The 20,589-nt window shown below is 35.8% G+C and overlaps 1 protein-coding gene across 8 annotated transcripts in view; it reads right to left on the bottom strand.

Annotated features, from left to right (window-relative positions):
- The window catches only part of LOC149840809 (uncharacterized), a 122,896-nt gene that overhangs the window by 67,179 nt on the left and 35,128 nt on the right, over window positions 1–20,589 (bottom strand). For all 8 annotated transcript variants that reach the window (XM_090003352.1, XM_090003351.1, XM_090003349.1 and 5 more), the window contains 3 exons: window positions 12,397–12,496; window positions 12,212–12,285; window positions 11,976–12,047 (listed from right to left, as the gene is read on the bottom strand). In XM_090003352.1, the coding sequence (XP_089859478.1) occupies window positions 11,976–12,047; window positions 12,212–12,285; window positions 12,397–12,496 (246 nt within the window). The remainder of the gene's footprint in view (window positions 1–11,975; window positions 12,048–12,211; window positions 12,286–12,396; window positions 12,497–20,589) is intronic.

The following is a 20,589-nucleotide window of genomic DNA, read 5'->3' as shown; positions in this document are numbered from 1 at the left end:
AGTCTATGCTAATGTCAATACTGCGAGATCTTGACGTTCAGCATTCAACTGGCATGTTTTCTTGTTTTATCATCTTTACCCAATAAAGAAGACTTCAACCCTTGAAAGATAATATAGGTTGTGTAACACAGGTTGAAGTAAGTCAAATCCTTAGCATTTGACACATATAATGATTACCTGTTATATTATTTCATTTCAAAATATGAATCTGGTGCACATAACTTACGGTTATGTTATTATAAATCTGACCCAGACAGCATAAGGTCCTATTATATTGGGTATTTGAGAATGTTCAAAGTTTGCATCGAATCCACACAGCTTATGGTTCTGTTATGTTTACCAATATATTTGTGAATAGTCAGATAGTAAAACCAGATTCAAACATATTGTGGTTATGCGATTATGCTGCATGGCTTTCAAGAAAAATTAAAATCTAGTTTGCCTGTTTTCAAGGTTGAAACAGCTGATCAGAATTTGTAATATGTTTAAACAGTAAATTGCGAGTTTGCGTGGTTGACATATTAACACAATTAATCAGAAATGTGTGTTTCTGTTAAAATAGCAAATCTTTCAGTGTATGATAGTCTAAAGATGTTATATTATTTTGACGGTTTTAATACTAGAGTAATACGTTATTTTGTGGATTGCTATTAAGTCTGATTTTCCTATTATTTTGTTGGTTGTGATCAGATCTGAGTACTTGTGATCATGTATAAGCTTATACAGTTGTATGCATGATGTTGTGTGAAATTAAATATGTTGCGGTCTCATAAGCTTCTTTCTCATAGTTTAAAGTATGTTAGCTGTGATTTGTTTTAGTGGAACTGATATGCTTTCTCAGATTAAATCTAATTCAGTCATGTGCTTCTCAGTGATGTTTGAGATACATTCTCTTGTATGCCTTGTTCAGTTGATATTGCAATATGTTGTTAAATATGTCATTTAATATGCAATAGCATATAAAAGGTAGTCTAACTTAGTAGGGTATTACATTGGAAAACCTTGCCTAATGGGCAATATGGGTTGAATGCCTGATACGGTTACTTGGTGCTTGACGGTTTAAACGTACCGAAGTATTCTAGATAATGATCATAACACTAACGAGAAACTTAAATTTAATTTTTTTTGCCTAACTGGTTTAAAGGTATCGGGGCTTGTGTGTTTGACTAGTTTAAAGGCACCGGAGCACTCTGAGTGGGTTTATGCAATCAATATGGAAAAGGATTGGGATGGTTTATACATCTTGGTAAAATGATTACGTTTGGGAATCTACTGCTATGGTAGCAGAAGGAAGATTGGGGAAATACCTCTGTACTTCGGGAAAAACTAATTAAATGAAAAGATCAACCCACTTAGTTTTTTGGCTTGCCTTGGAGAGGGTAGGTGGTACAAAACTCTGGGGACATGTGTTTAACTGTTTTGAGCTAAAGTGACTCGTTGGTCCCCAGTCCTCGGAGTTGGAGAACCCGGACTACCAAATGTGTCCTAGGTGGTAGCTCCATGTTCTTCTGCAGAAGTTAGGGATGCATCATGTTTTGGTTTTGGCCTTTGGGAGGTTCTCTCGGTCACTGCATGCTCCCTTAAGATTTACAGTTTTGGTTAGAACGTTCAGGTTAATAAGACATCTATAAATAATAAACCCCCGAATGTTCTCTTCCGTTACGGGTGATTCGGCCTGCGTGTACCCGTGGGATAATTAAAGATAAACATTTAATTAGAAGATTTTAGGTATCACACTGGGTTGAATTACTGGATTTGCAGTTTCACATTTAAACAGTCATTTCAGAATGTATCTCTTTACTTTTAGCATACTTTAGAAATTGTAACATGTGAGATGTTTGAATCCTGTTGATGTGTATTTGTCAGCTAAATGTTATTCATGTTAATGTTGTGGTTGTGAGTTAATTGATATACATGTTACTGTTATGTAGTTTCTTTATTTGATCATGTATATGCTGAAAATCACACACGGCACACACATCAGATACTTGACACATGATATACTTGACACATGATATACCTGCAAGAAAAAAATTACAGTAATTCCTACTTAGACAATTGTAGTCTAATTCCTATCAATTTATCATTTTTCAGGTGAAGAATAGAGTTTATGAGCGACTGCGGGATGGGGCATCGGATCGAGATTTTGGATTTATTGTTCCAGGGATAGTTTGAGTTCATTTTATGTCTTTAAGACTCTGATTTCATTATTCATTGATAGTGAAATAAAATAAACGTTTTGACTTGCTCTCCACTGTAATGTTCCGTAATGCTCAACCCCATAATATTACTTGTTTCCGCTGTTATAAAAAAAATCCTCAAAAATTTGGGTTAAAATTTTGGGGCGTTACAGTTATGGTATCAGAGCCTGAGAACAATAAATCAAAGATCACGGTCATGCCACACCCTGCAAGCGCTCTATTAGTATAATTCATTTTGTTCTTTATTGGTCATGTTACTTGTTCTTTTTATTGTGATGCTCATATTAGCATATAGGGGAATTCACGCCTACAACTGATTAATTTTGACCTAGTAGGTGAATGACACATCATGCAAAAAAATGCTTAGCTTTTAGCTTCTTGACTTATCACGCCTACATAGTTCCATTGTAGATGGTTGTATTATGATTGTCTGAATGGATCTATCACACTTGCATAGCATGATTGATATGTGTATCATGGATATCTGACTAAATTTCTTAGTAGATATGTGCGTGTGTTTCATGTCGAAATAATCGAATATGATATGATGTAAGAATTATCAATTCACATGAAATGATAAAATGATCTGAATGTCTCAGATGCATATATGATTGGAATCCTATCTGCATAACTCGAACTACGTAAAAGTTACGTATCTTGAGGTTTAGTTGATTCTTGATATATACAGGATCACATTGTATAGAACTCATGCTTTGGTTACGCATGCTTCGAGGTTAGATCTGGAAAATGCAATGCTCCTGGTGGCAATGATATGATGCATAGGATAATATGCTTTTGTATGGTAGGATTGAAATGCCACATGATCTGAAATTTAGAAAGCATGTGATATATGCTTAAGTTCAATAGTGAACTATGGTTCATGAAGCCTTATTGGTGAAAATGTGGATTTCATAATTTTTAGTGTCATATGAAGTGATGTATGCATATTGACGATATGTATGCCTATGTCCATATTGGTGGCTATCGACCACTAAGAGTGGTTATTTGTCTATTTTGGCACCTGTTGAGGACTTGTCTCCAAAGGATTATCTGTGAGGGTGTGTATGACCAAGATCAGGTAATCTGGCTAGAGCGGTAGATCTCTGTGAGGAAGTACACTGTCCAAGAGCGGGCAGCCGCAAAGACGGTGAATTCCTGTGAGGAAGTGTATTGCGCAAGACCAGGTATACCCTCTAGGACAATAGTTCCTTGTGAGGTCGTGCATTTCTCAGACCAGGTGATCCGGCGTGGATCTTGTTAATCTTTAATTAATAAAGAGTTATGGTAAATTGGGAGAATTTGCTGAGATTGATTGATATAATCAGTTAGAGATCAATGGATTTGGCTTTAGTTATAGCATAATTAAATCATTATTGATTTTAGATCTTGATACAATGTTATGTTTATGTCTTTCGTGGATAGAGGAGCCACTCTGTGAGAGATTCTAGACCTTGATTTGAGGATATGTTTGGGTCTTCTGTGAAAAGATGGGGTCATTTTGAGAATAACATCTTGAGCGAGGTTACGACATGTGAAAACTAGTTGTGCAAGGCCTTGAGAAATGAGAATAAGTGGAGGTTATTCAGAACAAGGAGTTTGTTAGAAATAGTGAGGACAACAAACAACGACGTGGTTAAGATAAAATAAAGGAAACTCCATCCAATAATCAAGAACAAGCTAAAGGAATAACAGGTTGTGTCTATCATCCATGAGTAAACAAGTAGAAAGTAGTGAACATACATTCTAACTGTCATAGGTTAAGACTTTCCCATGATTTAATACGGTTTTTGCCATCAAAGAAATCATGTATGAATTTTGTCGAGACCAAATTTTAGCTCAAAACTTCTCTTAGAAACTCATTGTGTGTTGTCCAGATCCTTATATGTTGGGAGCTCGCACACATATGTGCATCCTTGTCGATACCAATCCCCTCAGACTACGATCTCTATGGGAATCCTGCTATGAAATTTCGAGGACGAAATCCTTTTTAAGGGAAAAGGATGTAATACTCGTAAATTTTATCAGATAAATAAACTTAAAATTTACGTCCTTAGGTTGTTACAAGAATACTTTCATTGTTTTATTTTTTTATATCTAATTGGATCTCGGATGTCATATTCGGATCTTCGATAACGGATCCTTAAAATACTATTTGGATCTTCGATAATTGGATCCAGATAAATACCTAATAGTAGATTTTAGTTTTTTGTTAGAATCCTTTATATTGGAACCTCGATATCATGGTTAGATTTGATATTAGATCCAAAACTTATTATGTGGATATGCGAATTTATAAGTAGATCTTAAAGGGGGAAAACTTTATATAGGATCCATAATAGTTTATTTTGGAGCCATATTCATTTACTGAAGGTTTGAATCCAAATTACATCATTTGGATCCATAGTTTCAATCATGTAATAAAGAGAAAATTTTTGGAGCCAGGATCCCTATCAATTGGGGGTCATATATATATATATATATATATATATATATATATATATATATATATATATATATATATATATATATAATCATACACATGTATTAGAAAAATAAAATAATAAATAATATAACAATAAAATAATCCACAGTTGGACCCATATGGATCCAACCTGCAGACCCAAACAGTCGTTGAGTCACGGATCCAACCTGCGGATCCGAATTCTAGGCGAATTTGTGGTCTCACGCTGCAAGTGAACCTCGAATCCAACTCACGGTTGGATCCCGGGTCTCGGTCTTGAACTCGAACCCGGACTGTGCCCCGCGTACATACGGTAAGTAAAGAAAAAAAAATGTAATATAAGGCAACCCGATACGGGTTGCCTGATAAAACAAAGCCGATTAGGGTTCAGAGTGAACCCTAACCCTCATAAGGGGAAATGGGAAAGGGGTTGGGGAAAGGGTTGCACAGTCGTCGGGGTAGGGGTAACGGCCCTTCCGTTTCGGGGGCTACCCTCCTACAAATCCCCTCTTCTCTCTCTTCCTCTCACTCTCCTCTCCTATCTGTTTCTGTCTTCTCGCTCTCTCACCTCTCATCTCTCTCTTCCTCTCTGGTGATCTTGCCCACGTCGGTAGAGTACCATCGTCGGCAAGCCTGCCGACCATCTGTTGCTCCCATCGCCTGTAACCGGAGTCGTCGTCGACCTCCAGAACCGCGACCACCACCTTCTCTTCGCAGGAACAGGTAGGTTTTCCTGTTCTTTTTCTTCTTTTGGGTATTCTGTGTGTCGAGCATGGGGAGTGGGTTGCCGGATTCCAAAGAAAGAAGAGGGAGGGGTGTCTGTGCCGAAAACCCTAGGTTGCTGCACTAGGGATTTCCGATGAACCCCTAATCCCGAAACCCCAAATCAACGTTTTGGGGGTTTCAGTATGCTTGTAATAAAGGGAGTTTCGATTTCAATAAAAAAAAAGATCAAGTATTAGAATCAGAATCTTGAAAAAAAATGAGTTTCGGGCGGCTGCGACCTCATATTTTGAGGGTTCTTGCCTAATCCTAACCCAAAAATCTCAAATCCAATCGATTTGGGGGTTTCCTTGCCTAACCCTAACCTGCAGAATCCCCAAATCAAATCAATCTGGGGTTTCGGCTGAGGTATTGGATAGCCCCAGCCGTGGGGTTTCCGATTTTTTGAAATGGATAACCACAGGTTTGGGGGTTTCCTATTTTAGGACTCGATAAACCAAATACGGAAGGGGGGTTCGATTCTTGGTTGTACACTGTAATACATTTTAGGATTTCTTAGTTATGTCAGTCACTATTTTAATGCATAAATTGTTAAGACGTGAAGGGGTTCATAAATAATAGTAATTCTTTTATAGTAGTAATTCTTTTAGTAGCAGGTTAGCAGAACATAGTATGTTATGTGATTGGCTGTTAGCCGATCATTTAATATTACATAGCATTATTTATGAAACCCCTGTGGTGCTTAATTGAGTATGTTTAATTTAGTAAAGTCTAACCTGTTATCAGATTTGATTTCTAGTCATTTATCTATTCATGTGTTGTTATTAACTGACATTAAGTCTGAATACCTATGTTTTTAACTACCTGTTATTAGACTTGATTTCTATTCATTTTTATCAGAATTGAATTCCTCTGATTACATGTGTTCATTTATGGTCTTACACATTTGTATATCATTAAAGTATGTATACTTTAAGAATTTCCTGGTAATCATACAAATGGTCAGGGTCTGAAACCTTAGGGTGCTCGATAGACACTGGATTTGGGTTTTTCCTGAATAGTTGGTTTTGGGAACTGTGATGAAATCACCGATGAATGATGCATGTTTCATTTCTGTGTATGCATGCTTCCTTATTATATTGATCAACCGGGTGAATGGAATAAATGTTCAAAACTCATGATCTATGGTAGAAGTTACAACTATTATTTGAGATTGTTGTCTTTAATGAAAATCTTGAATTAATAAACAAAGGTATTTTATCCTTGATGTGTTGTAGGTTTTCAGCCTACTGGCTAATGTTAAACAGTTGTTCATATTCTGTACAAAGATAGTGGAATAGTGAACATGCCATTTAGTTAATCAAGTCTATGCTAATGTCAATACTGCGAGATCTTGACGTTCAGCATTCAACTGGCATGTTTTCTTGTTTTATCATCTTTGCCCAATAAAGAAGACTTCAACCCTTGACGGATAATATAGGTTGTGTAACACAGGTTGAAGTAAGTCAAACCCTTAGCATTTGACACATACAATGATTACCTGTTATATTATTTCTTTTCAAAATATGAATCTGGTGCACATAACTTACGGTTATGTTATTATAAATCTGACCCAGACAGCATAAGGTCCTATTATATTGGGTATTTGAGAATGTTCAAAGTTTGCATCGGATCCACACAGCTTATGGTTCTGTTATGTCAACCAATATATTTGTGAATAGTCAGATAGTAAAACCAGATTAAAACAGATTGTGGTTATGCGATTATGTTGCATGGCTTTCAAGAAAAATTAAAATCTAGTTTGCCTGTTTTCAAGGTTGAAACAGCTGATCAGAATTTGTAATATGTTTAAACAGTAAATTGCGAGTTTGCGTGGTTGACATATTAACACAGTTAATCAGAAATGTGTGTTTCTGTTAAAATAGCAAATCTTTCAGTGTATGATAGTCTAAAGATGTTATATTATTTTGACGGTTTTAATACTAGAGTAATACGTTATTTTGTGGATTGCTATTAAGTCTGATTTTCCTATTATTTTGTTGGTTGTGATCAGATCTGAGTACTTGTGATCATGTATAAGCTTATACAGTTGTATGCATGATGTTGTGTGAAATTAAATATGTTGCGGTCTCATAAGCTTCTTTCTCATAGTTTAAAGTATGTTAGCTGTGATTTGTTTTAGTGGAACTGATATGCTTTCTCAGATTAAATCTAATTCAGTCATGTGCTTCTCAGTGATGTTTGAGATACATTCTCTTGTATGCCTTGTTCAGTTGATATTGCAATATGTTGTTAAATATGTCATTTAATATGCTATAGCATATAAAAGATAGTCTAACTTAGTAGGGTATTACATTGGAAAACCTTGCCTAATGGGTAATATGGGTTGAATGCCTGATACGGTTACGTGGTGCTTGACGGTTTAAAGGTACCGAAGCATTCTAGATAATGATCATAACACTAATGAGAAACTTAAATTTAATTTCTATGGCCTGACTGGTTTAAAGGTACAGGGGCTTGTGTGCTTGACTGGTTTAAAGGCACCGGAGCACTCTGAGTGGGTTTATGCAATCAATATAGAAAAGAATTAGGATGGTTTATACATCTTGGTAAAATGATTACGTTTGGGAATCTACTGCTATGGTAGCAGAAAGAAGATTGGGGAAATACCTCTGTACTTCGGGAAAAACTAATTAAATGAAAAGATCAACCCACTTAGTTTTTTGGCTTGCCTTGGAGAGGGTAGGTGGTATAAAACTCTGGGGACATGTGTTTAACTGTTTCGAGCTAAAGTGACTCGTTGGTCCCCAGTCCTCGGAGTTGGAGAACCCGGACTACCAAATGTGTCCTAGGTGGTAGCTCCATGTTCTTCTGCAGAAGTTAGGGATGCATCCTGTTTTGGTTTTGGCCTTTGGGAGGTTCTCTCGGTCACTGCACGCTCTCTTAAGATTTACAGTTTTGGTTAGAACGTTCAGGTTAATAAGACATCTATAAATAATAAACCCCCGAATGTTCTCTTCCGTTACGGGTGATTCGGCCCGCGTGTACCCGTGGGATAATTAAAGATAAACATTTAATTAGAAGATTTTAGGTATCACACTGGGTTGAATTACTGGATTTGCAGTTTCACATTTAAACAGTCATTTCAGAATGTATCTCTTTACTTTTAGCATACTTTAGAAATTGTAACATGTGAGATGTTTGAATCCTGTTGATGTGTATTTGTTAGCTAAATGTTATCCATGTTAATGTTGTGGTTGTGAGTTAATTGATATACATATTACTGTTGTGTAGTTTCTTTATTTGATCTTGTATATGCTGAAAACCACACACGGCACACACATCAGATACTTGACACATGATATACTTGCAAGAAAAAAATTACAGTAATTTCTACTTAGACAGTTGTAGTCTAATTCCTAGCAATTTATCAATTTTCAAGTGAAGAATAGAGTTTATGAGTGACTGCGGAATGAGGCATCAGATCGAGACGGATTGAGATTTTGGATTTATTGTTCTAGGGATAGTTTGAGTTCATTTTATGTCTTTAAGACTCTGATTTCATTATTCATTGATAGTGAAATAAAATAAACGTTTTGACTTGCTCTCCACTGTAATGTTCCAGAATGCTCAACACCATAATATTATGTGTTTCCGCTGTTATAAAAAAAAATCCTCAAAATTTTGGGTTAAAATTTTGGGGTGTTACACTTAACATACACAGAAGAGGGAGTGAATTCGACAGAAGAATTTGTATCATCAACATGTTTGGATACAGACACAATATTCTTTTTAATGTTAGGGGCAAGAAGAACATTGGACAAACTAAGAAAAGAATTGGAGAAAGGAATTTATGCATTTCCAGTATGAGTGATGGGATGATGTGTGCCATCTCCTGTGTCTATGCTACTTTTTTCGAAATAAGGGGATAAGTTTGAGAGCTTACCAATATTACCTATAACATGAGTGGCTGTTCCGGAATCCACATACCATTCTCCTTGCTCATTCTGCTTGATGGACATTTAAGATAAAGCTGCCAACAAAAGTTGTTGCATATCTCCAGTGGACTTTTGTCTTTCAAATTCCCTTTTGTTTCTTGCTTTGCTATTTTTTCTCCTATTTTGGGGATTAAACCATCAGTCAGCTTTCACGTGCCCTTTTTTATTGCATAAAAACATGTAGGCACTCTCCTCTAATTCCTTGCATTAAAAAACCCTAGTGAATTCAGAGTAGGAAGAATGCCACGACCTCCCTGTCCAAAGCGGCTACGTCCCCTACCGCCTTGAAAACTGTTACCCCCACGTCCAACACCTTGAGACATATCTGAGGCCAAGACACTATGTGCATCTGCATGTTCACCACCTTCTGTCATGTTCTTTATGCTCATCTTATACTGAAGAAGTTTGGCTTGAAGGTCTTTAAAACTGGGCAATACTGGTAGAACCGATAAGGAGGTAAAGAGCACATGATATTTTGGGCCCAATTCATTAAGTGTTTGTTGTACATTTTCTTTGTCTGAGACTGCACTCTCAACAATAGCAAGCTGATCTATAATGGACTTTACCTTGTTTAAATACTCCATGACTGACATTGAGTCTTTTTTAAGTGCCTGAAATTCTCTTTTTAAAAATAAGACTCTTGCCTCTGGAATCTGAGAATATATTTGCGCAAGCTTATTCCATAGTTGCGCAGCTGTACAATCATCTGGTATTGATATCAACACTTCCTGTGATAGCGTGGAAGTAATTTACACAACTAAGGATTGATCTCGCTTCATCCATGTTGTAAATTCAGGGTTTGAAACATAGTTAACTAATGCAATTCCCTTGTCATCCTTCGTTTCCTGTGAAAACTGTGGTGGGACTGAGATCGATCCATCCAGATGCCCAAATAGATCTTGGCTCCTTATGAAAGGAACAATTTGTCTCTTCCACATCAGAAAATTGGTGTGGTTAAGCTTTTCGGAGACAAGCTGACTTAGAAAATTTGAAGAAAGTCCAACATAGGTAGACGAATCCATTGATTTTAGAAATGATGTGAATTCAGGTGAAACAAGGACTGATTCAGTCAAGTACTAATGTGCAGCAACCAAAAATTAGATGAAGTCAAGAGCAGGAAAAGGTAAAAAAAAAGTTTATGCAAACATGCCTTTTTTTTTAATAGGCATTTTTTCAAACACAATCAGATCCCTGTGATCAGGCCTGCTAACACATAAAAATCGCTGAGAAAATATACTCTGACTGAATATGCGTGAATATGATGAAAAAGATATAATAGACAATGATAAAGGAATGTCGACACAAAGAAACATTTTAGAACAGTCGACAGATCAAATAAATGAAATCTGGTTTAATACCAGAATAAACCATGGTTGCCAGTTGAGGAAGCGGGAGCGGGAAGCGATACGGGAAGCGGGAGCGGGAAGCGAGGCACTTTCAAAATTTTAGGAAGCGGGGAAGCGTGGGACCACTTAGGAGCGATTCGGAAAGTGTCTCGGAAGCGACCTAGGAAGCGTCTCGGAAGCGACATAGGAAGCGTCTCGGAAGCGAGGGGGAAGCGAAAAAATAAAAATAAAAAATAAAAAATACAAAAAACTTGAAAAAAACAGGGGAAGCGTGGGGGAAGCGAGGGGGAAGCGTGCTTCCCATTAAAGGGAAGCGCATCCCCAATTAAAGGGAAACGCGTCCCCCATTAAAGGAAAGTGCGCTTCCCAAAAAAGGGGGGACACGCTTCCCAAAAAAGGGGGACGCTTCCCCCCACGCTTTGGAAGCGCGACGTTCCGCGCTTCCGAAGCGCGCTTCGGGGAAGCGCGCTTCCCCTTTTAGCTAGGCGCTTCCGGTAACCCTGGAATAAACAAGATTTGCAGTTTCAGATTTTCGAAAAACACAAAAAACACTGATTTGACATCAATTAATTTGGATTTAAGGCAAAAATGCTTGACGTCAAAGAGATATATATGCTATTTTGGAAAAGAAACGAGAAAAGAATAAGAAAAGAAGATTAACAACGAGAAAGGGGAGGAAAAGAAAGTTTAGAGGAAGATTTATAATGAATGAAGAAAGGAGGGAGAAGCTTCTGACAAGAAAAACAAATATCAGGTCTCTATGGGCATACCTTTTGGAAGAAATCCACAGCCTTGCTCTGATACCATGAAAATATTATGAATACCAGATATTTGGGAGACGCCACAATCATGTTTCAGCAAGAAATAGAGAGGAGAAAGAGAGAGAGATACACAGAAAACGGCAGCCACACTAACAATGGGGGTGCCCTAATCCTCTTTATATATGATTTGATACACTTTAGGCATAAGCCATTAAAATACATACAAATTACAATATGCCATTACACAATGTAAACATAACTAGACGCTCGGATCTGGATCCAGTCCAGATCCAAATCACGTCTTATAAAAAATGCCACCTTAACCTTCGATGTTATCAACTTATGTTTACTCAAACAGTAATAAGTAATATTAAAATAGAGAACCAAACAAAGATAATGCAGATAGACAATTGGTTAACAGTGAAAATGACATCAGTATGCATTATAACTGAAGCAAGGTGTTTACTATTATAAAAAAAACTTACATGCCCCAAGCTCTGAGTGCAAATGAGATTAGGATAGAACTTTCCCAGCAGTTCCACACGATTTCTCTCCAACTGCAGTAAAGCAATTTCTAGTTAAATTCTTTGCCTAAAGTTGATTTTATAATTAATTTCATAAATGATATATTTGCACAAGAAGCAACCTAAATCATCACAAGCTAGAGAAGGAAACACAAAACCACAGAATAATAAGCTAGAGATAAGAAAAGATTAACAACCATAAGAAAAGCAGAATTCAGCAACTCAACACGAACCCTCGATTCATGGGACATCTTCTCAACCATTGCCCTACCTGCAGTTAAACGTTCATAGCAAAAAGGTGAAGGTTATAGAAAGTATGAGAGAAGTTTTAAGTGCTACCATATTGCATGACACACAAGGCACGGCAACAAGTGGGCAACACCTTTAACAAGTTGCATCTCCATAAAATGAAGCCGCTCCTTCAAAATTGCAAGTTTCTCATTTTGAAGTATTCGCCAGTTACGCTGATCATCTGCCTTGCGCTGTTGTCACAGTAAAAGAAACATAAATGAAAAACTGTATCCAATAATGAAACAGCATTTCTGCATAGCCTAATGCGATAAGATGCATATGGTACAAGTGAAACAGAAAAGCAGTTATGCTAATATATCACTTGTACTGGTAACAATAGAAAATAATAGCGCCTAAGCTTGATTATGTGAAAAAACCTAAAACATAAGCACAGCTCATTGATGATGTCTTGCAGGTGAGAAACAAAGCTAGTATCAAAGAAACAATAAGTAAACAAGGAGATTAACATAAAGCAGTAAACAATACAGTAAGAAGCAACCAGAATAAAGAAAAAAGTAGAATAGATACAGGTCATAGTACCAAAGTTCCATTTTCAGTTTCAACTAAGGTTTGTGGACAAGAACCTAGTGTCTACCATAACAATATTTTGAAGGTGTTCTTACCCAAAAGCATCAACTTGAGACTGTTCCAGACAACTAAAAAATTAATTCTCCTTACTTTTATTCAAGATGAAGAAAATTCCAGAAGTACGAGTTGACATATCTTACAAATTATAATATTTCCATGTTACCTAAGCGGTTAAGCCCAAAAAAAGTCCATAAAACCAAGTGTTGGCATAATCAATGGTGACAAAATTTTACCTACCACAGAGACAAATTTGAATATTGACAATTGGATAAGACAATAACCTAGTCCAGTCTTTTGCTCCATGACTAATAATGCTCATCCATGTTAAGTGCTGCTCCAACTGAAAGAGGCACACCAATCAACCTGCTTTCAAAGGTTATGGATGACATCCAGAGCTTTGGCATGTTCCCTTTGAACATTTGTTTACAAAAATATAAGATTAATGATAACATAAATCTTATCTACTTATGGTTTATTTTGTCAATGATAACATATATCTTATATTTTGGTAAATTAAGAAAAATATAATTACATTCTGGCTTCTCTTTCACTTCCCACTCAAATCCTAGGTCGCTTCCTTCTTTGTTCCCCCTTTGAATCCTGGTTCGCTTCCTAGTCATTTCTGGTTTGCTTCTTTTCTCGCTTCTGAGACGATTCCAGGTTTGCTTCTAAGTCGTCCCATGCTTTCCGCTTCCTAAAATTTTAGAAGTGCCTTGCTTCCCGCTCCTGCTTCTTTGACTGGCAACTTTGATCCAAAGCCCTATGGATCATTCATTCTGATCAACCAATCAGGGCAGGACCATAAGATGTTTTACAACACTTAATGTAGGACAGAAACATTTCTTAATACTAAAAGGAACCATCCACTATAATACAGATAATGGGACTGAGAGCCATTAGAAGGGATACTTCTTTGTGTCCCCTATAACAAGCATAAAGTTACAACAATATTTTCACAAGGTAAACAGTAGATATCACTCTTAAAATACAATATATAAATAATAATGGGTAGGTGCTAAATGAAATATGCTAAACGATACATGCTAAAAGGGTTTTTCAGGTTTTTTCATTTTATTTTTATGACCTTACAGATGTGATCTATGTATTTGATTTTATAGGGATCAGCTCTTTAAGTGTTCAATTCCGACACATGGGTAGGTTTTTATAAGGTTCGAAAAATCAACGGTCCAAAATCTTTGTAAATTTTCAAGGCTCCAAATATCATTTTTTCATCGAAAACACATGATCCAGGTGTGGATTCCTCGTAAATCAACCATGTCCAACACATTTATGGGGTCGGAACAGCGAAAAAAACACCGGAAGAGCAGAACACATATGGTATTAGAGCCCTGGGCTTTTGTAGTGATGAAAATCATCTTGGGTGTACGCTCTTTGTGGTGGTGGTCTTCAAGCTTGGTTCTTCAACCTCAAGCTCATTTCTTCAACATGGGTGAAAGAGAATCTGCTTCCATCATCTCCTACAAGCTCAACGAAAGCAACTACTTGATGTGGGCAAACCAAATCTAAAGCTAACGAAAAGAGAAGGAGATCAAATCAAAGCTCTCTCCGAGGAAGAAAAGAAGAAGGCTTTACAAGAATATCAAGACAAAATAGAAGATTGGGAGGCTAATAACGCTCAAATACTCTCATGGTTTGTGAATATTATGGATTTCAAGATTGCCACCAACATCATCAAAGAGAAAACCTTTTTTCTTTCCTATATGGTCCTCGACCGGAATTTGAGCAGGTTAGGTCCTCTTTACTGAGTAAGACCTTGGCTCATTCTATAAGTGATGCTCTTGCTCAAATATGTCAAGAAGAAACTAGACTTTGAATACACAAGTCTATTGATTTGGTGTTTGTCGTATCAAGACCTAGAAGCTTTGTAAAAACTTATAAACCTCCTCACTTTGAGAAAAAATTCAATACAGAAGGATATAATAGGGGTGGATACAATGGGGGAGGATACAAGGATGGTAAAATTACTTGTCACTGTTGTAAAGAACCAGGGCATATAAGGCCGGATTGTCCCAAATTCAAAAAAGTGGCCACAGTAAGTGAAGAGTCGCCAATACATGAAGAAACAAGAAAAGAAGGCAACTTCAATGATTTGACGATTGTCCAAATTGCGGAGATCGTTTCACAAATCCTAAAAGTCACTACCTCTACATTTGGAGTCGTCGTCTCTTCCTCTTCTCCTTCAGGTAAGTCCTCTTGGATTTTGGATTCTAGAGCCTCTTTTCATATGACACATAATGAGTTCTTACTATCCAATTGCATTAATTCATATTTTTCATGTGTGTCAACCGCCGATGGTACATCTTTGAAAGTTAAAAGTATAAGAAATTTTTATAAAACCACAAGTGATTCAAATAAGTTCTTTGTTCCAAATGTTAAACTTATTCCAAAACTTGACCTAAACCTTCTTTCGGTTTCTCAAATTTCTAATTATGGGTGCAAGGCCTTCTTCTCATATAAGGCTTGTTGAGTGCAGGATCTCCAGTCAGGAAAGTTGATTGGGCATGGCCATAGAAGAGAAGACTTTTACTATATGAACTCTTTATGTCTACCGAAAAATTGTTTTTGTAATCATGCATAAAAATTTGATTTAGATCTTTGTCATAAACAATTAGGACATCCAATTAATTTTGTAAGGAAAAAGAATATTTTTGTAAGGATTGTATACATGAAAAAATGCAAATGTTATCTTTTGGATCTAGAACTTCTTTGACTAGTGAAATTTTTTAATTAATACATTCGGATGTATGGGTCTCGCTCCCGTTATGTCAAAAGGTGGTTAGTCATATTATGTTATATTCATAGATGATTTTAGTAGACATACTTGGATTTACTTCCTTAGACTCAAATCCGAAGTCTTTTCATGTTTTAAATATTTCTATAATATTGTTAAAAAACAATTTAAAACAAATATTAAGATCTTCCGCTCCGACTCCGGGGCAGAGTTTCTTTCAAATGAATTTCAATTTTACCTAAAAACCCATGGCATTTTGCACCAAAAATCATGTCCTAGGACTCATCAAGACAATGGAATTGCCAAAAGAAAACATTGCCATATTAGTGAAACTACTAGAACTTTACTTATTTTAAAGGAAGTTCCAAAAAGGTTTTAGACCGAAGCCCCTCTCACTGTGGTCTATTTAATAAATAGAATGCTTTCTCAAAACTTAGAAAACAAATCTCCAATTGAAATACTTGTTAAAACTACTCCCGATTTGAAAAGGTTAAGAGTTTTTTGATGTAAATGTTTTGTGCTTCTTGAAAAATACAACAAACTCTCTCCTAAAGCTATTGAATGTGTTTTTCTTGGATATGTTGATAATAAAAAAAGTTATTGATGCTATGATTCAAAAAATGATAAGATTTATGTATCTAGAAATGTTACATTTCTTGAAAAAGAAAAATGATTTGATCTTGAAAAACCTAAGGAAGAATCCGAGTATGTCTTTTTGTTTGACTTATTGCCTAAGTCCAATAATGACAATAATGATGATGAAGTTAGTGATAATGTTGAGCAAAATAATGAACCAAGAAAAAAAAGAGAATCAATTCATAACCTTATACAATACTCTAGACGTGACAATGGGGAGCATCCATGTGCTTTTGAAAAATATAATCAACCACTCAATATAGAAGAACCTAGTGTTAGAAGATCTGAGTGAATACCTGGAATTCCAAGTAGGTTTGTTTTATATGAATCATTTTCTCCAAATTATAGGACATGCCTTCTAGCAATTCGCTCATATCATGAACCATCTAACTATAGAGAGGCCAAAGACATAAAAGAATGGGTTGAAGCTATGAAACTAGAATTAGATGCATTACATAAGACCCATACTTGGGAAGTCTAACATTTGTCTAAGGGAAAGAAGACAATATGATGTAGATGGGTATTTAAAGTCAAAACAAAGAGTGATGGATCTTTAGAATGATATAAAGCTAGGTTGGTTGCAAAAGGGTATTCTCAGGAATATGGTATAGACTATGAAGAAACCTTCGCACTGGTAGCTCGCATGACTATAGTTAAGACTCTAGTTGCAATAACATCCATTAGAAATTGGCTTATATCAGTTAGATGTTAAGAATGAGTTCTTAAATTGAAATTTAAATGAAGAAGTTTACATGGATCCTCCCCCTAGTCTGACTATTTAAAAAGGTATGGTTCTGTAATGAAGTATGTGGAAGTGTAATATAAGAATGCTAATGCATTCACAATGGACAAACACAAAGGCACAAGAGATAGATAAGAGAGAAGTCCGCTATGGGACAATACAACAAGCCATAAAAAGGCTATACAAATAAAAAGTAAATAGCTTTATTGAGGAGGAGCTCTAAAAGCTTAAGAATACAAGGGGAGAACATCCCTATTTATACAAAAAAGGAGAGAGTAAAAGGGAGCCATTGGGGGGCTCCCACATAGTGTCGTTGGGAGCCCCCAACGGTCATATTTATGACCATTGGGGGGTCCCAACGACTATATGTGGGACCCCCAATGCATATTAAGAAGGCAAAAATAAAAAGAAAGAAAAAGAGAAAAAAGAATCTAACCTATTTAAAATAGTTGTTTCTAGAAACAACTATGTAAAAAGACCAAAATACCCCTATAAGTTATTGTACATATATATATATGTGTGTGTGTGTGTGTGTTTATACATATATTTTAACACCCCCACTGAAACTTTACGGGGAGATGACTGAAAGTTTGCTAAGAAAAATAAAACGAAGAGCAGGAAGAGCTTTAGTGAAGAAGTCCACCAACTGATACTCTGATGTGACATATGGCAGGGTAATTGTTCCTCTTAAATATTCATCACGTACATAGTGGTAGTCCATCTCGATATGTTTGGTGCGCTCATGGAAGGTGTGATTGTTGGCAATGTAAATTGCACTTTTGTTATCATAGCATAGCTTTAAAGGACCGGAGATATGTACAGCCATATCTTTGAGAAGACTTCGTATCCAAACGAGTTCTATAGTGGTAGTTGTCATAGCCCGATATTCAGCTTTAGTAGAGGATAGCGAGACTTTCTATTGTTTCTTACATCTCCAGGCAATCAGAGAATCTCCTAAAAAGACACAAAAATCAGTTGTTGAGATTCTATCATTAAGGTTTCCTCCCCAATCAGCATCAGTATAAGCAAGTAATTTTAATGATGAGGATGAGGATAAAAATAGCCCTTTAGTAATGGTATTCTTGATGTATCTGGCGATTCGTAGTACAACACTCATGTGAACAGTTATAAAAGCATGTTGAAACTGGCTAGCAGAGTGAACGGCATGCACAATATCTGGTCTGGTAATGGACAAATAGGTAAGAGAGCCAATGAGTTGTCTGTAGGGTGTGGGATCTTCTAGAAGAATCCCATCCTCCAGTCTTAATTTAGCATTGAGCACTTCAGGATTTTCCACCTTCTTATCATCTGAAATTCCAAACTTAGTACATATATCTACAACAAGTTTCGTTTGAGAAAGTATATAACCTCGAGGAGAATGCAACTTCAATTCCTAAAAAATATCTTAAGAATCTTAAGTCAAACATATCAAAATTATCCATTAGCATTACAAACACCAATTTGATCATTCCCTATTATAATCATATCATCGACATAAAGTAGGAGAATAACAATATTGGTTCCTGCATTTTTCATAAAGAGAACAGTGTCAGTATAGCATGAACGAAAACCCAAACTAGTCATGACATTACTAAATCTATCATACCAAGCCTTAAGAGACTGCTTAAGACCATATAATGCTTTTAAAAGTTTAAGAGTTTTTCCTTGTTCAATGTTAAATCCCAGCGGAGCATCCATATAGACTTTTTCATTTAATTTGCCATTAAGGAAGGCATTTTTAACATCCAATTGATATATAGGCCATTTTTTAGTTGACACCACAGCTAATAAATCCCTAACACTAGTCATTCTAGCCACGGGTGCAAAACTTTCCTCAGTCAATACCATATTCTTGTGAATATCATTTAGCTATTAATCTTGCTTTATATTGTTCTAAAGTACCATCACTTTTAGTCTTAACTTTAAAAACCCACCGGCACCCAATAGGTTTCTTGTTTGGAGGAAGTTTAACTATTTTTCAAGTGTTAGCTTTCTTAAGAGCATCTAGTTCTATATTCATGGCTTCAATCCAATGAAGTATATTTTTGGCTTGATTATAATGTGCGGGCTCATGATGAGAGTGTAAAGTTATTAAGCAAGCCCTATAATTAGGTGTTAGTGTTTCATATCACATAAACCTATTTGGTGGAATGGATTCTCTAGTAGATCGTCTAAGAGGGGTTTCTTCTAGAGACTCATTGTTTTGAGAGAATTTTTCTAAGGCCCTAATAGGTTCATTTTGCTCACGCCGGGTATAAACTTGAAGGGTTTTTATCAATGATGTCATCACTACTTAGTGATATTTCAATATTAGAGTTTTCATGATGTGTATCATCTATTATTTCAAAATGATTCAATGAATCATCACTAGTATGCATATCTTCCATTAGAGAAAGATCATACAAAAACATATAGCCAATTTCATCTTTCTTATCAAGATTTTTTAAACCATTTTCATCTTCTAAGGTCACGTCTTTGGAAACATAAAGTTTGTTATTTTTTAAATTAAAGCATCTATATTCTTTTTTATTTTCACCGTATCCAAGGAAAACGTATTCAATCACTTTTGGAGACAAGTTATCTCTTTTATATAAAAGTACAAAGCATTTGCAACCAAAAATACGTAAGCGATAGAAGTCGGGTGCCATGTTGAGAAGTTTTTCATAAGGAGAAATATTTTTCAAATTAGATAAATGCATACGATTTATTAAATAAGTTAAAGTTAAAACGGCTTCGGCCCAAAAATTTTTAGGGATATTTTTAGAAATAAGTAGTGTTCTAGCGGTTTCTACAATATGCCTATGTTTTCTTTCTGCTGGCCCGTTTTGTTGAGGTGTTCTAGGACACAATCTTTGATGACAAATTCCATTTTGCTTTAGATAATTTTGGAAATCATTGGATAGATATTCTCCGCCCAAATCGGATCTAAGAATGGATATATTACTTTGAAATTGATTTTTAATTTTTATGCAAAATTCTTTAAAAAATGAGAAAAATTCTGATTTAAGATTAAGAAAATAGATCCATATATATCTAGTAAAGTCATCGATGAATGTTACATAATATGAATAGTCACCCTTAGACATAACCGAAGATGGACCTCATACATCCGAGTGCACCAATACAAAAGGTCTTGTTGAAATAAATGTTCTAATTGGAAATGGAATACACTTCATTTTCCCAAAAATATAATTTTTGCAATTCATATCTTTTTCTTTACAAAATTTGTTCCCAAAAGGAAAAGGATACATTTTTGAGTAGCTTGGATGTCCAAGTCTTTTATGTCAAGTTTTAATACTCTTGTCTTGTACATAAGTATAAAATGAGTTTGAAGGAAGAGTCAAATGATCCATAAAGTAGAGGTCTCCCTTCCTATGGCCTTGCCCAATCTGCTTTTCGGACTGGAGATCATGCACAAAGCAACCATTAGATGAAAAAGATATTTCACATCCATGGTCGGCAATTTAGGAAACCGAAAAAAGGTTTAGGTTTAATTTTGGAACAACACTAACTTTTGGAACAAAAAAAAATTGAGAATTTTTGGGATTAGTGTTCTTATACTCTTT

This window comes from Nuphar pumila, chromosome 4, assembly GCF_984573655.1.
Source record: "Nuphar pumila chromosome 4, dmNupPumi1.hap1.1, whole genome shotgun sequence".
Taxonomy (NCBI): domain Eukaryota; kingdom Viridiplantae; phylum Streptophyta; class Magnoliopsida; order Nymphaeales; family Nymphaeaceae; genus Nuphar; species Nuphar pumila.
This window is presented reverse-complemented; position numbering and strand designations above follow the sequence as displayed.